The sequence below is a fragment of the Mustelus asterias genome, chromosome 15 (assembly GCF_964213995.1).
Source record: "Mustelus asterias chromosome 15, sMusAst1.hap1.1, whole genome shotgun sequence".
NCBI classification, from domain to species: Eukaryota; Metazoa; Chordata; class Chondrichthyes; order Carcharhiniformes; family Triakidae; genus Mustelus; species Mustelus asterias.
Genome location: NC_135815.1, coordinates 89,457,171 through 89,473,519, shown reverse-complemented (window position 1 = coordinate 89,473,519; position 16,349 = coordinate 89,457,171). Strand labels below are relative to the sequence as shown.

General features: G+C 41.1%; 1 protein-coding gene across 7 annotated transcripts in view; it reads left to right on the top strand.

The window, feature by feature from the left end:
* ralgapa2 (Ral GTPase activating protein catalytic subunit alpha 2) overlaps positions 1 to 16,349 on the top strand; it is a 487,945-nt gene that overhangs the window by 272,024 nt on the left and 199,572 nt on the right. For all 7 annotated transcript variants that reach the window (XM_078230304.1, XM_078230302.1, XM_078230299.1 and 4 more), the window contains one exon: positions 8,252 to 8,323. In XM_078230304.1, coding sequence (XP_078086430.1) covers positions 8,252 to 8,323 — 72 coding nt within the window. The remainder of the gene's footprint in view (positions 1 to 8,251; positions 8,324 to 16,349) is intronic.

Here is a 16,349-nt window from a genome sequence, read left to right as displayed (position 1 = left end):
AGTAATTGATACGGGGTCAACAGCAGAAGTCAAGGTAAAGGTATTTCAGTTTGTTCAGGGAGGAACATCAGCCAGGATTCCTGCTTCTGATTACTGTCCAGTGACCTGGGTAGAGTTGCATGTGGACATTTGAGTGTTACCACGTTAAAGTTAAAGTTTATTTATTAGTTACATGTAAGGCTTACAATAACACTGCAATGAAATTGCCATGAAATTCCCCTAGTCGCCATAGTCCGGCGCCTGTTTGGGTCAATGCACCTAACCAGCACGTCTTTCAGAAAGTGGGAAGAAACCGGAGCACCCGGAGGAAACCCACGCAGACATGGGGAGAACGTGCAAACTCCACATACACAGTGACCCAAGCCGGGAATCGAACCCGGGTCCTTGGCACTGTGAAGTAGCAGTGCTAACCACTGTGCTACCTTGTCGCCCACATGCCGTCCCGATTGGACCTGGATGTGATGCCCACCATGTAGAATAGACTGTCCTCATTCACTATCTTAATAAAATAAATGGTTGGCGTTTAACAATAACAAGGGAAATCTGTAATTTTTCCAAATGTATTTTTAAAACCACATTGATATGCAGCAAACCCCTATCTCCTGCATTAACCTCTTTGAACATCCCTGGTCATGAATGTCTTCATAGTTCTTAAGTTTCTTAAGTGTCAAAGGTATGCTGCATCAACAGAATCAATTGTGACACAAATGCAATCTTTACAAGTATTTTGTTATGAATTCTTATTTCCCACATGTGGAACAAGTGTGGTGTGTCACTTATATAAATTGTTCCAAAGGCACCGTTAGTGTTTCATTAATTTTGACTTGCATCTTTCCCTTTGGGGAAAACCACTAGCAGTTGTAAAGCACTAAGCATTTAACAGGCTTGACTGAAACTTCAGTTGCTATATAATACATAGTTGCTATTGTATTCAAATCTCATAATATGCATAATGTTTGAGTAGGACGTGGCAGATGGATAAACCCAAGGTTGATTGATTAGAAAAATGTAGTATGCTGTATGCCATAATGTTCAGAGAAAACTTATACTGTACATTGAAGTATAATGTGCATTATTTGATTTTTAAGCACAAGAAAAGTGTGGTTATATTATCCTGAAAGTTATCTTTCATCTATCTTATGGGAATTTTACATCACTTGACAAAATATTTTGGCACAGTTAAGGATCAGTTCTCTTTGTGAATCTTTGATATCATGCAGGTTATTTTTAAAGCAGATTCAAGATTAGTGTAACAACGTCAAGGGACTTGAATCATATTGGTAATAAAGTCTTCAGTTAAGATTTTGAGAGTTTAGTTGTCAGCAAAGGACTAAAGGCGTCAAGGGATATGGGGGGAAGGGAGCATCAGGATATTGAATTTTTATGATCAGCCATGATCATAATGATGATGTGGAGATGCCGGCGTTGGACTGGGGTGGGCACGATGAGAAGTCTCTCAACACCAGGTTAAGGTCCACCAGATTTATTTGGAATCACGAGCTTTCTGTGCGCTGCTCCTTCATCAGGTGAGTCGCCTGATGAAGGAGCAGCGCTCTGAAAGCTCGTGATTCCAAATAAACCTGTTGGACTTTAACCTGATGTTGTGAGACTTCCTACTATGATCATAATGAATGGTGGAGCAGGCTCGAATGGCCAAATGACCTACTCCTGCTTCTAGTTTCCATGTTTCTATCAATGTTGAAGTTTTATGTTCCTGTAATCAATACTTCAGGATTTTCGACCCTTCAAAGGGAACCGGTGGAAAATTGCAGGCATAGAAGTAGAAAACTGCGACCTAATATTTTTTACCACAGGTCGAGTATTTTTAATCTTCAAATCCAAAAGCTGAACACATCCAAAAACTGCACTTTTTTTTTTAACCTCACCAGTGTGGGCAGTATAGTTTGTCTGCACTGTTCACCTTGCAATTTATGTGGTGAACATGTCAAAAAGAAACTTATTACAGGTATCATGTATTTATTACTCCGTGATACATCTTACTTTTCTAGCCATTTTATTTAGTTTCCACTATAGCTAGCCTAGGCTTAGGTTAGTGTAATGTAAGTTTATATGCGGCACCTGGAACCCAAAGTGCAATCAGTCCTGAGGATTTTGGATCAAGGATACCCAACCTGTACCTGCTAAATAAGCATAGGTGTTAAAGCAAAATAATAACAACCATTTCCCCTATTTTTATTGACTTTCTGAGCACTTTTATGTAAATATCCTGTGCTAATTTGTGGGAAACTGTTATTGCCATAGTTAAAACAAAACGATGTAACATTTCATCTGAAACCTGAGACACAGAATGGTACAGCACAGAGAGAGGCCTTTTGGCCCATTGTGTCTGTACTGGCTCTCCAAAGGAGCAATTCACCTAGTGCCAGACACCTCTGTTTTCTCCCTGAAGTCTTGCATCTTCTTCCATTTCCGATGATTCAATTCCCTCTTGAATGCCTCATTAAACCTGCCAACACCACATTTTCTCAGGTAGTATTTCCACGTCTGAACCACTCGCTGAGTGAAAAAAATATTCTTTTGGTTCCATAGCTTCTTTATCCAAATATCTTAAATCTGTGTCCTCTGGTTCACGTTTCCCAATGGGAACACGTTCTCTCTATCTATGCTGTCCAGACTCTCATGATTTTGATTACCCCCATCAAATTCCAATCAACCTCTTTTCCAAGGAAAACTGTCCCAGCTTCTAAATCTATCTACGTAATTGTAGTTCCTCATCCCGAGAACCATTCTCATGAAACCTTTTTGTACACACTCTAATGTCTTCACATCCTTCCTAAAGTATGGTGCCCATAACTGGGCATAATCCTCCAGTTGAGACCAAACCAAGATTTTATACAAGTTTAATATAATTTCCTTACGTTTAGAATCATGGAATCTCTATAGTGCAGAAGGGGGCCATTTGGTCCATCAGGTCTACACCAGCTCTCCGAAGACCATCTTACCCAAGCCCACCCTCCACCCTATCCCCATAATATTGTCTGCAAACTTTGAAATTACGTCCTGTATACCAAAGATGTAGGTTCTTAATGCATATTAGGAAGAGAGGGCTCCTAATTGCAATCCCTGGGAAACTCAACTATAATTTCTCCTTCAATCCAAATAACAACAATTATTAAATAATCTCTGCTTCCTGTCAGTCCAGCAATTTTGCATCCATGTTGCTACAGTCCCGTTTATTCCATGAGCTATAAGTTTGCCCACAAATCTGATACAAGGCACTTTATCAGGTACCTTTTGGAAGTCCACATCTCTCTTTCTGCCATTGCAGTGTTCTCTTTAATCAATACTGCCAACCTTCCTTTCCTATCTTTCCTGAACACCTTGATGTAGATGATATAGACATAGGAGGTTCTTGGAGTGAAAACACCAGAGTAGTTTGAAAAAATGAAGATGCGGTTTTTTAAAATTTGATTTATTATTGCCACATGTATTGGCATACAGTGAAAAGTATGGTTTCTTGAGTGCTATACAGACAAAGCATATCGTTCATAGAGAAGGAAATGAAAGAGTGCAGAATGTAGTGTTACAGTTATAGCTAGGGTGTAGAGAAGGATCAACTTAATGCAAGGTAGGTCCATTCAAAAGTCATATGGCAGCAGGGAAGGAGCTGTCCTTGTGTTGGTTGGTACTTGACCTCAGACTTTTGTATCTTTTTCCCAACGGAAGAAGGTGGAAGAGGGAATGTCCGGGGTGCGTGGGGTCCTTAATTATGCTGGCTGCTTTGCCGAGGCAGCGGAAAGTGTAGACAGAGCCAATGGATGGGAGGTTGGTTTGTCTGATGATTTGGGCTACGTTCATGTCAGCTACGACTCTCTCCAACTTTTACAGATGCACCATAGAAAGCATTCTTTCTGGTTGTATCACAGTTTGGTATGGCTCCTGCTCTGCCCAAGACCGCAAGGAACTACAAAAGGCCATTTGGGAGTGGATGATCACACTTATAAGTTATTTCACTAGGTAATGGAAACCAGTGGCATTTATTGGCTTTCAAGCATACAATGAATAGTATTAATTATGACACGTACGCTTGAGAGATCTCACCATGCAAGACCAGAGAATTTATTGTTTTGCAGATTTTGGGCTGAAAGGTTTCGTGGCGAGTCAAACTTTTGTTGAATTCCGAAATATCTATTCTCAAGTTGTTTTTATACATTTCTTCTTCTCTAGCTAAATGAGAATCTTGTGTTTCGAAATATTACCATGTCCAATGAATTGGACTCTGAATAGGCATAACTCCCATGAACCCTGGATCAAGAAAGTCACTGTGGATCAAGAAAGTCACTGGAGACTGTTATCTGTAACTGATGAGTTAGATAACTACAGCTGAGTTATCGCTTGCTTTGTGGAGAGGTCTGGGCTTGGCAGAGTTAATCCATAAAGGGACAGCTGAGACATCCATAAGACTCGGATAAAGGCAGCCCTGCAGCTGAATGCTTATCAGCTGATGTCCATGTCTACATTCGTGGACTCGGATGATTTGGCTGACATTTTCCTGTCTTTAACATAAACTCGCTTAAAATCCAGAGTTAGTATCATTAGCTCTTTCCTTATGCCCTGAGCCAATTTTAAGGATCCACTGAGAGTCGATACTTAAAATAATCAGCTTGTTCCCATTGGAAAATTAAGGAAAGATCAAAAGCTATTGTGAAATATTTAGACATATCCTGTATATTTTTGTTAAAGGTTGGTGAAAATCTCATCCTCCGTTTTGCATTTATCTAGGTGGTTTGAAAATTAAATAATTACAGCCAGAAAATTAATCGGATGTGTTGAGTTAATGAATTTGTCTGTTTTTCATCATTAGCAAAAAAACTAGACTGTAGTATTTCCAAAAAAGCACCTTTTTTGCGAGGCATTTATAAAACCCTTGATATTATCAATGGTTCCTTCTCCATGGATACTATTTCACTCCTCTTCAAATCTGCTGTCATCACCTTTCTGCTCAGAAAACCCACCCTTGACTTCTCTGTCCATGCAACTGCTCGCCCATCTCCAAATCCCTTTCCTCTCGATTCCTAAAATGTATTGTTACCTACTAAATACGTGTTCGTTTTTATCGCAATTCATAGAATCCTACAACGCAGAAAGAGACCGTTTGGACAATTGAGTCTGCACCGACCACAATCCCACCCCTATTGGACCTATCCCCATTACCCCTTACATTTACCCTAGCTAGTCCCTCTGACACTAAGAGGCAATTTAGCATGGCCAATCCATCTAACTCGCACATCTTTGGACTGTGGGAGGAAACCGGAACACCTGGGGGAAACCCATGCAGACACAGGGAGAATGTGCAAACTCCATACATACAGTCACCCAAGCCGGGAATCGAACCCGGGTCCCTGGCGCTGTGAGGCAGCAGTGCTAACCACTGTGCCACCATGCTGCCCCTTTCCACGTTTGAATCTGTCCAATCAGATTTCCGCCCACATGACAATACTGAAATGCCCTAATCAAAGACACAGGTGACATCCTGTGTGACTATCACCATGGCAAACTATCCCTCCTTATCCTTCTCGACGTATCTGCAGCATTTGGCATGGTTGACCACACCACCCAATTTCCGAGGTCTCTATCTTGTCTTCCAGCTAGATAGGAATCGCCTCACTTGGTTGCATTCTTAGCTATCCAATCATAGCCAGAGAATCACCCACAATGGCTTCTCTACCACTTCTGAACCATTATCCTTGGTGCCTCCCGAGATTCGATCCTTGGCCCCCTCCTCTATCCAAACCCTTGGTGACATCATTCGAAAACCAAGTCATGAATGCTGAAAGCATCCCAGAAATAGCTGTAAATCAAGAAATGGAACTTGGGGACACAAGAAAATTGCAATCATGAGGGAAATAATACTGAGTAATTTTTTGGAGCTGTGGGCTGACAAGACCCCGAGTTCTGATGGGCTTCATTCTAGGGGTTTAAAAGAAGTGGCTAATGAGATAGCTTAACTTGATAGTTCCAGCCTAGCCTAACTTGATCATTTTAATTTTCCAAAATTTCCTTAGATTTGGGGACGGTTCTATTAGATTTGGAAATAGCAAATGTATTGAAAAAGTGAGGGAGACAGAAGCAGTAAACTACAGGTGAGATGGGTTAACATCTGTCATAGGGAAAGTGTTAGAAGTTATTATTAAAGATGGTATAGCAGGGCACTTAGAAATTTCACAGTAACCAGGCAGAGTCAGCATGGTTTTGTGAAAGGGAAATCATGTTTAACCAATTTATTGGAATTCTTTGAAGAAGTCATGTGTTGTGGATGAAGGGGAGCTGGTGGATGTACAGTACTTAGATTTCCAGAAGGCAGTTGATAAAGTGCCACTTCAAATGCGGAAACAAAAAGTTCATGGTGTAGGGATGGGTAGCATATGGGCATGTATAGAAGATTGGCTAACTAACAGGAAATGGGATTGGCATAAATGGATCTTTTTCTGATTTGGTAAGATGTGACAATTGGTATCTCAACTGTTTACAATTTATATAACTGACTGAAGGTATGGTTGCTAAATTTGCTGATGACTCAAAGACAGACAGGAAAGTAAGTTATGAAGAAGGAGGCAACAAGAGAATAAAGAGAGGTTAAGTGAGTGGGCAAAGATCTGGCAAGTGGAGTATAATGTGGGGAAAATGTGAAATTTTCCATTTTGGAAAGAAAAATAAAAAACAGGTGAGAAATTGCAGAGTTCTGAGATGCAGAGAGGTCTGTGCATCCTAGTAAATGAATTGCAATAGGTTAATATGCAGGTAATGCAAGTAATTAGGAAAGCTAACAGAATGTTATAATTTATTGCAAAAGGTGTTAAATGCAAAGGTAGGGAGGTCGTGCTTCAGTTATACAGAGCATTGGTGAAACCACATCTGGACTGCTGTGTATAGTATTGCTCTCCTTATTTAAGAAAGGATGTAAATGTATTGGAGCAGTTCAGAGAAGGTTTATTCGACAAATACCTGGAAGGGGTGGGTTGTCTTATGAGGAAAGTTTGGGAATGCTGGAGTTTAGAAGAGTAAGAGGCGACTTGATTGAAGCAAACAAGACCCTGAGGGTCGATGTGGAGTGGATGTTTCCTCTTTTGGGAGAATCTAGAATTAGAGTTTCACTGCTTAAAAACAAAGGATCCTCCATTTAAGACCAAGATGAACAGAATTTGTTTTTCCTGAGGGTTGAGACTTTGGACCTCTTCCTCAGAAAGTGGTGGAAGCACTTTCTTCATCATTAACCACCACAACTTGGTCCACACCACCTCCATTTAAGCCCACTTTCTACCGGAACACGCAAATTCCCATCCATACCTTTGTCACCCCCCGACTTAGTCATTCTAATGCCTTACAGGACAGCTTCCAATCCTCCATAAAGCTTCGATGCAAAGCTGTGCTAAAAATGCTGCATAATTATAGGCCCTTGATGTTGTCACCTATATTCTATTCTGTGCCAAGACCTGCTTGATAATTAGTCCTGCTTGATAATTAGACTTGTCCTACAATTACTTACTGCCTCCCAGTGCCTTTCATGTAAACGTTTTAATCCTTGTTTTCAAATTCCTCAATAGCCTTGTTCCTCCCTCTCTCTCCAACCTCCTACAGTCCTCCAAGTCTTCAAATTTTCTGTGCACCTCCAGTTCTGGCCTCTTATGCATCCCTGATTTTAATCACTCCTGCATTAAGTTCTGAAATTCAATCATAAAACCTCCTGTCTGCCTCTCTCTCTTCTCCTTGAAGATGCACCTTAAAAAAACTTACCGATTTAACCAAGCTTTTGGCCTTCAATCCTAACCGCTCTATACGTGGCTTGGTGTCAAATCTTCTTTGATAATGATCCTGCGAAGTGCCTTGGGGCATTTCACTGCATTAAAGGCACTATAGAAATGCAAGGTTGGGGATGGTTTCTCAAGCTTCACAATTCCGAAAAGCTTCCACCGAAACAGCGTTTCACTCTGTTTTCAGCCCGTCTGCTGTGGATTTATGATAAAGCTTAGCTAAGTCCCATAAACATTAGCCTTTACTTGAAGTTTATGACCAGACATTGCTGCCCAGTTTTTCTGACTGGTCAGTTGTGTTGCATAGATTTCAAATCCAAGCAATTTCTTTCCTTTTACGCTGAAGTGTTTTTTTAAAGTGCCTGAGTTATTTTTGAATGTCAATTCCTAAATAAGGTATTAGTCTTTGTAGGAAAATAAGTTGGTACTTATTACATTTTTCTCTTGGTTCTAAGATATTTGTACCTTTCTGTTTTAAGGAATAGTTTCCATCTTCTGAAGAAAAACTCAAAGCTGTTAAGGGAGCTGAAAAATTTGGATTCAAGACAATGGTGAGTACTTTTGAGAATTATGTGGTCATTGTGAAGTGGTTGATTTGATTTTGATTTGATTTATTATTGTCACATGTATTAGTATACAGTGAAAAGTATTGTTTCTTGCGTCCTATGCAGACAAAGCATATCATACATAGGGAAGGAAATGAGAGCGTGCAGAATGTAGTGTTACAGTCATAGGTAGGGTGTAGAAAAAGATCAACGAAGTGGATCCATTCAAAAGTCTGACAGCAGCAGGGAAGAAGCTGTTCTTGAGTCGGTTGGTACGTGACCTCAGATTTTTGTATTTTTTTCCCTGACGGAAGAAGGTGGAAGAGAGTATGTCTGGGGTGCATGGGGTCCTTAATTATGCCGGCTGCTTTTCCGAAGCAGCGGGAAGTGTAGGCAGAGTCAATGGATGCGAGGCTGGTTTGCGTGATGGACTGGGCTACCACATTGATTAACAGTTGCTTCTAGATTAGATGGATAGTGCTGTCTACTAGTTTGGAAACTAAAACTTTCTGAATGTTGGTTTGCTACACATGCCATCATTCAATAAGTAGACAGCTGAAGGAGTTGGTTGTCAAATAGAACATTTTTCAGTAGTGCTATAGTGATTTGTACACAATATAAACAAATCTTCTGCAAAAACTCTGATTATAAAACAAATACGTTACTTCAAATTGGATATAAACTGAATTCATTCTTTATCTCATGCTAGCAACATTCCTATCATGGCAATTATGTTCAGCCCTTGACATATTTCAAAATTCTTGTTTGGACATCTTTATGCTGAATTTTATACAATTAAATTTATTGAATCTTGGAATGTTTGATTCTAAGTACTCTGAAATATTGTAATGTTTTTGTTTGTGTAAAAACGTCACATGTTTTGTACACGATTGAACTTTTTGTAAACTGCTTCACGTTCTGCAAGTAACAGTTGATTACTTCCAGTAATAACTGCATCATATGTTATTGCCCTCTTGTGGCTGGGAGCTCGTTCACATGAGAGTGTGGGCATTTTGTATTTTTTGTTGTAGAGTTTGATTTTGGGGTTGCATTAAAGTTAGTGTTTTCACCTAAACAGTGTTGGTATTGTGATCCATTTGATGTGTCAATCCAAATGTAAATGCAACCTTCTGACATGGTGCATTGAAATGTTTTCACCCCTGTCATCAAAGGAAATTGGTGAGTATATGTGGCACAATATATACAAAGATAATGACCCTACACCTAGCTTCTGCTGTAACACTGTAGACAATGGCAGTCACATATTGGGCACTGAAGCAAAGATGCTGAGGAAAGATTGAGACTGTTTATTTGACCATTGACGTCAGAATATCATCTACACTTTGATACTTGATCCTAACATTGCCCCCCTCCCTCGTTGACTGTTTGACCTGGGAGAAGAGAACCAGGGTTAGTCCCCTCTCTGGATCCAGTGATACAGAACATGATGGAATGCCTCCAGTACTTGTTGCTCAATCAAAATGAGCTTATTGCATCTGAAGCAGATAGTGAAATACTGCCCAGTTTTTCTCACAACTCGATACTTAAAGCATCAATGTTACTTGCTTCAATATGGCACAGCATCTACGAGTGTTATAACTTCAAGGCCACTGTGCCCACTTTTTAGACCTGGCTGATATCAGAATGCAATTGGAAGAAAGGCATGCGGATCTGTATCAATGTCTGATGGCCTCCTTTGAAGATAGCCTCTTGCATAAGTATGGGCTCAGTCATTGCAGTCTACATCTTGACAAGGGTGAGGCGATATCATCTTCACTGGAAAACACTGTGATCCTACATTGGCTGTAACCCAATTATCCTTGTCCATCATGTTTAATGAAGCAGAGATATGGCACCAAACTCGTGTACCCTGGCATCAGTCTAAACAAAGGTTTTGCAAATCTTGGTTTTGCTGTTGGATGAGATTCCAGCATCTGCTGTATCCAATGTTCTCCTTGCTGCTGCTTTCTCCTTCCAGACAGGCCAGACGTTTTGGCCGTCACCTAACAAGACCAGAACACACAACTTTCCAAGTATCCAACACATGTCATGCTCATTATGTAAACAAGCAGGTTAACCAGATAAAATTTCCTCAAGTGTAATTTTCTGCCAGATCAAGACCGCCAGTGTTTAACTAAAGTTTATAAGATAGCTGCTATCCTGAATGATGATGCTATTGCAGACACATGAGGAATCTGCTGAGCCTTGTTGGGATCAGTTGAACTCCATGTACAGCTTAAACACATTCTTCAACCACCGTGCTATTCATGTGTTAGTGGAGCAATTGGCAACATGTCTGTGATTTTACAGCTTTGAGACTTGGTGTCCCAATCCGGAATACATCCTAATGTGCTCCACAGGCTGAAGGTTCATTGCCTTTATAAGTCATTGGCGAAACACACTTATGTCCAATACTTCACGCTATTTTTATTAAATACTTTTTTTCTCTCATGGTTAATTTCTAAAATTATAGAAATTGGAAAACAACCTTTTAAAATGACTGCAGTCATGCCTGACTGTGACCTTTGAATAATAGGTGCCAATCTGACAGTATTGAAGAAACTTGCTTTTCATTATCCCTGAAGATATGTTAATGATCCATGTGGGCTGCAAAGACCAACATTTGTACAAAGGCCATCGATGTTTCAGAAGTCAGACCTGACCCCCAGAGTCTAATGTTCTGCTGCTGCGGGTACAAATCCCACAATGTCTGTTAAATATCGTGTGATGCCAAAAACGGAATTTGTGCTGACGAGATTTCCAAATGCGATCTTCCCAGCCCTCTTCCGATGACACCCATAAGGGCGTGAACATGATTATGATGTATTTTACCATCATTAGCGAGCTTCACGATGCTTCTTCCACCCTCAATGTATCATCCTACCCAGCTGCTGTGATATTAGGCCGGCGCGAATCACCATTGGTTTTCAAAAACGAATAGCACTGTCAGGGTGTGCCCTCTGGGGAACCCCATTGGGGGGGATTCCCCACGTGTTCCCCTTATGCACCGATGCTTGTGTGATGGGGGGTCCTCCATGTCCATGCTCAGCGCAGATTGAGATGCCCTTTAATGATGGCGCTCTGACCTCTGTGGAGCCGGCCTTGTTGGCTCCATCAAGCCCTGCCCCGCCAGAATGATGGCACAAACCATGTCCCCAGATTCTCTGTGCACAGTGCCAGAAAATCTGAAGGGAAAATTCAGCTGTGCATCTGAAGAGATGCATGTTGGTTTTCAGTCTGAACTTTACACTAATATGTTTTGGGAAAATTCCGACCAATGTCTTGCTGTACTGCAAAACGTAGTCTGCCATCTTTCCATCCACCAAGTAGCACAGCAAAAGGCCTCTATCCAGGTTTGAATGCCTGGCCCCAACTTACGCGATTTCAACTAGACCTTCTGTGCCATCACCTCCCAGACTAACTCATCTCTCCATGGCTAGCTTTCTGCGAAAGTCAACTCGACTGGGAAAGTTTAGCCAGCTGACCTCTGAATAAATACACCATTGGACTTTGATTCTGGACTTGCATGAAACAAGAAATCTTTTTTCTCTGACCGTGGCCCTGTATGTCTTCCTTTCTCAATCCCCTATTTCTATTTTGAATGACAAGGTACAGCACTCATCCCGCATTTGTGTGTGTGCAAATAAGCTAACCCTCAATCTCGAGTTTGCTATTGGGTTGTTTATAGAAGTTGGATCATATCAAAAACAAGCGGTTGTGAAATAGGCCACTGCATATAGAAGGGGTATAATATCACGTTTCAGTTCCAGAAGAGAAATCCGGTCCGTAACCTAACCTTGCCTTCATAGGCCTGGTCATGGAGAAGTTTGATAAGGTGCTTGCAGGCACTGCATTCATGGAACTCAATTATGTGTCAAGAGCCTAATGCTAGTATATGGCAGCACCAAATATGTTCATGGATCTCAAACCCATGCTTCCTCCAGCCCACACAGTGTGAGGCAAGCCAATGAGCTCCCTCAAGGTCAACGACATTCTGGCTAGAGGATTTCATTAAGATGACCTTAGCAGTCTTCATGACATTTGCAGTTGAATCAACCTCTCTTCCTTGAGGACCAAAGTAAAACAATCCACCCAATACATGATCTCTGCACATTTTGACTGGTGTCAGTGACGAGGTTCGCATCGCTAATCTCTCCCTGAATCTCAAGACCTGTCTCAAAATGAACATTTTGTTTGGATACAACCTGTGTTCATCCCCAGCAACCAAGGTCCTTAGCATTATCAGGATGACATGACACAGTTGCTTACCAAGTAATGAAAGCGTTTATAGTGCTTTAATTGTTTCTTCTGTGAACTCTAGCCCATTCAGAAAGATCTGATACTTTCTTAACTCCTCTTGAGTCGGATATTTATGATATACAGAGAATGAGATATTCAGGCTCTTTCCCTTTAACCCCACGTATTTGCCCTGCTAATCCCCCTGAGGGTACTGAGGGTCAATTTAGCATGGCCAATCCACCTAACCTGCACATCTTTGGGCTGTGGGAGGAAACCGGAGCACCCGGAGGAAACCCACGCAGACACTGGGAAAACGTGCAAACTCCACACAGGCAGTTACCCAAGGCTGGAATTGAACCCGGGTCCCTGGCACTGTAAGGCAGCAGTGCTAACCACTGTGCTACAGTGCTGTTCCTCTGAGAGAAAAATCAACATCCTGACCTCTAACCTAGATCTGACCTACTGTTTAAGACCCCAGTCCTCCCTAACCTATTTAAATGAAACAAGTGTCAATGCGAATACAATCAATACCCTTCATCACCATAAAACATCAATCGAGTCATCCGTACGTCCACACTTCCATGAAGTCTGGAGGCCCAACTCTTTTAACCTAACATGATAACTAAGTTGCTTTAGACTGGGAATTAATAACCCTCCTGTGCATTCTGTCCAAAGTCTCAGTATCACTGAGGGGAGCAAAACCGGGCACAATATTCCAAATGAGACCTGACCAATGTCTTGTGCAACAGCAAAATAGCATGCTTTCTCTTGCAATCAAAAGTCCTCTGAACACATCCTGACACCCTCTTTGTTCTAGATATTACTTCACAACATTTTTCATGAACCTTTAGCGACTGGGGCCTTGGAATACCCAGATATTGTACTTTCTCAACCTTTAATGCTTTTTCCCAAAAGGTGCAAGAATGTTGGACATTCACCCTGGCCGCATGATGACAGTACACATATCCAAATCCAGCATCATTTGTCCGTGCTGAGCCCAATCCTCCAACATGGTATGACCCACCTGTGGCAGTCGAGCATCATCTACAGTCTTAACCCTCGTAGATCCTCGTATCATTTGTAAATTTGTAGATTCGGCCTTGAACACCCACCGCCAGATCATTAATAAAAATAGTAAGGAACAGTCCCAACACTGATCTCTGCTGGACACTTCTGGAGTTGAGTCTTCAAACAAATCCAATTTTCTCACTTTTTCCTACATCCTGCAAGCCATTTTGCCTCAATACATTATCACTATTGCAAAAGGCTTTGGTCAAAGTTTTTTGGAAGACTAGGTGGAAAGCAGTGTTTCCCATTGATGCTTTACCACTCTTTTTGCCAACATTTCCTTCCATTCAATCTAAGAGAATTCTTTTTGGCTTGCTTTTATGTGCTTTCTTTCCAGTCACACATTCTCATGCTGAACTGTTCTTCTTCCTGTTCTATTCTTAACACTTTCGACCTAACCACATTATGGTCACTCTTTGTCCAGAACCATGTCAAGCAGCGCTTTGCTCCTTACTGGAGAAGCAACATGTTATCTGTGAAAACACACCTGAATCCACTTCAAGAAAAATACCCTTTTCTCACCGCGCACGTTCTCCCTATCCCAGTCTACTTTTAAATCATTGAAATTGGCTGCAATTATAACTTTATTGTTAAAATATTAAATCTGTAATTTCTCTACAAGTTGCATCCTGCATCAGACTTGGGTGAAAAACAAATATAACCCAGCACATCACGTGTACAAGATAGAATACATTCTCTGTCCCCTTGTTTGCCTCGTGTTAAACAAATAATGGCATCTGCCATAAACTTGACTTTGTTTTAGGATACTGTTTACATTGATGCAGCACTTGCATGGGAAGTGCAAGATAAGAGCAGTTAGCTGCTAGTCGAACTACCAAATCTCAGAAAAATCTGCATGGTGCGATGTTCGAGTATACTGTTTGCAGTCATGGGTTTTTCAGAAAATGCTAAATGATAGAATTAAAACATCCCAAAGCAATTGGAGAAAAAACTCGTTAGCCCAACAGCTTACCTGATTGACAAAGCATTAACAGTCTAGAAATTTGTGTTCAGAAAATTGCCTTTGTTACATTTTAGACATTAACAGATCATTCAAATATGCAAGTGCTTATTACTGGTGATGTTTGGAAGATTATGACACTGCTTCTTCCACTCCAGCAGGTTTTGATCATTACAATCAGCCTTGACACACTCGCATTGGGGAGAGGGGGTGAGATTGAGCATACTACTTGCTCCTGGTTGTTATCCAGCAACTACTGCTGTAAGAATCTTGATTAGAGATCAGTGCAGGTTAGGATCGGACGTCACTATAATGATCCCTTGATTTTTGGGAGGCTTGCTGCCATTCAGTGGAATCTCGTAGATAACTAAACATCTTAATGAGGAGCAAAGGCGACTTGCATCCATACTCAAGAGGGAAGAGAAACTGGAGCAGGAAACAAAATAAAATGCACTTTTAAATTGGAGGCATGGAGGTCCCGAGTACCGAACGTGCATGCGTTATTGGAAACTTGGATGCTCCACATCTAGTTATATTTAGTGGATTTTGTTGGGGTGATGGGTGGGGAGTTGAGGAGGGATGTCGACAATGCATTTTCGGTTTTCACCGTCATTTTAGTCCCCAGAAATTAAGTGCAATTTTAAGATGTCAGGCACGTGCAGATTATCGAGGAAGTCCTGAAGTTGTGGTCTATCACTCAGTGCTCTGACATAGGCAGCACTTATGTGACCCCCATAAAATCAGCAATCACTGCAATCAACTTTTCCACTACTTGAAACCCCTTAAAAAGCTGCATCATCTTCAATCAAGTAACTTTATAATCATGGAATGCTGCTGATAAATTAGTTTTTTTGGCCAGGTTTTTGGGGGATTTATGATTGGCGTTTGGACTGGCTGATAATCACTCGAGCTTCACTACTGTGCCCAGTGAAGAAAGTTGCAATCAGCTGCAGTACCGCTGTATGACACTAAGAGGTGAAATTTTCTCTAGATTTATTTAGTGGTGAGCACTCTCACTGACCACAAAATCCAGCCTATTATTGATGACTGATATATTCTATCCTTTTGAGTTTCTCAATTGGGTTGCCTTCAGCTGATTGAATATTTTAGTTCAATTCACTAAAAATACAGACCATCAATTAATCAAAAGTAACCACCAGAAACTCAAGTGTTATATATTTGTCCCTTTTGGCTCACCATTAAACGCTGTTGTAGTAATGTATCCAAGTAAGTGATGCAATATAAAGCAGGGAATAGAAGCAACAGGTGTGAGAGAGAACATACCACAATAAAGTTACGTTCGTTTATTGAGTGTTCCTAAGTGGTGTTCTCCAAATACACTGGTGACGAGGATAATAGACATGCGCTTGCTAAACCGTTTGGAGGAGTGGTTTATCATGCAAACCATGAAAACAACCAAAGAACAAGGTTCACTTATCCAACACCTCAGCAAATTCTTACTGGTCTATTGAAATACCGCACGTGCCCCGACCAAGATCTCTCCTGCATTACTCGTGATGAAAAACCAGCTACGTTCTGCATTCGATCTTCTAAAACCTCTAAAAACCAAGGAAATTTATGCGGCAGCAACAAGAAGCACAAGTGGAATGGCGTGAAAGCAGAGAAAACACTTGAGTTTTCCACCAGGGACAAGGAGTCTTGTATCGTAAGGAAAGAAATGGGTTCCTGCCACATTCCTTGTGCAAACTGAACCTATCTCTCACACTGTCCAGACCTCAGATAACATTATCTAGAAAGAGACAT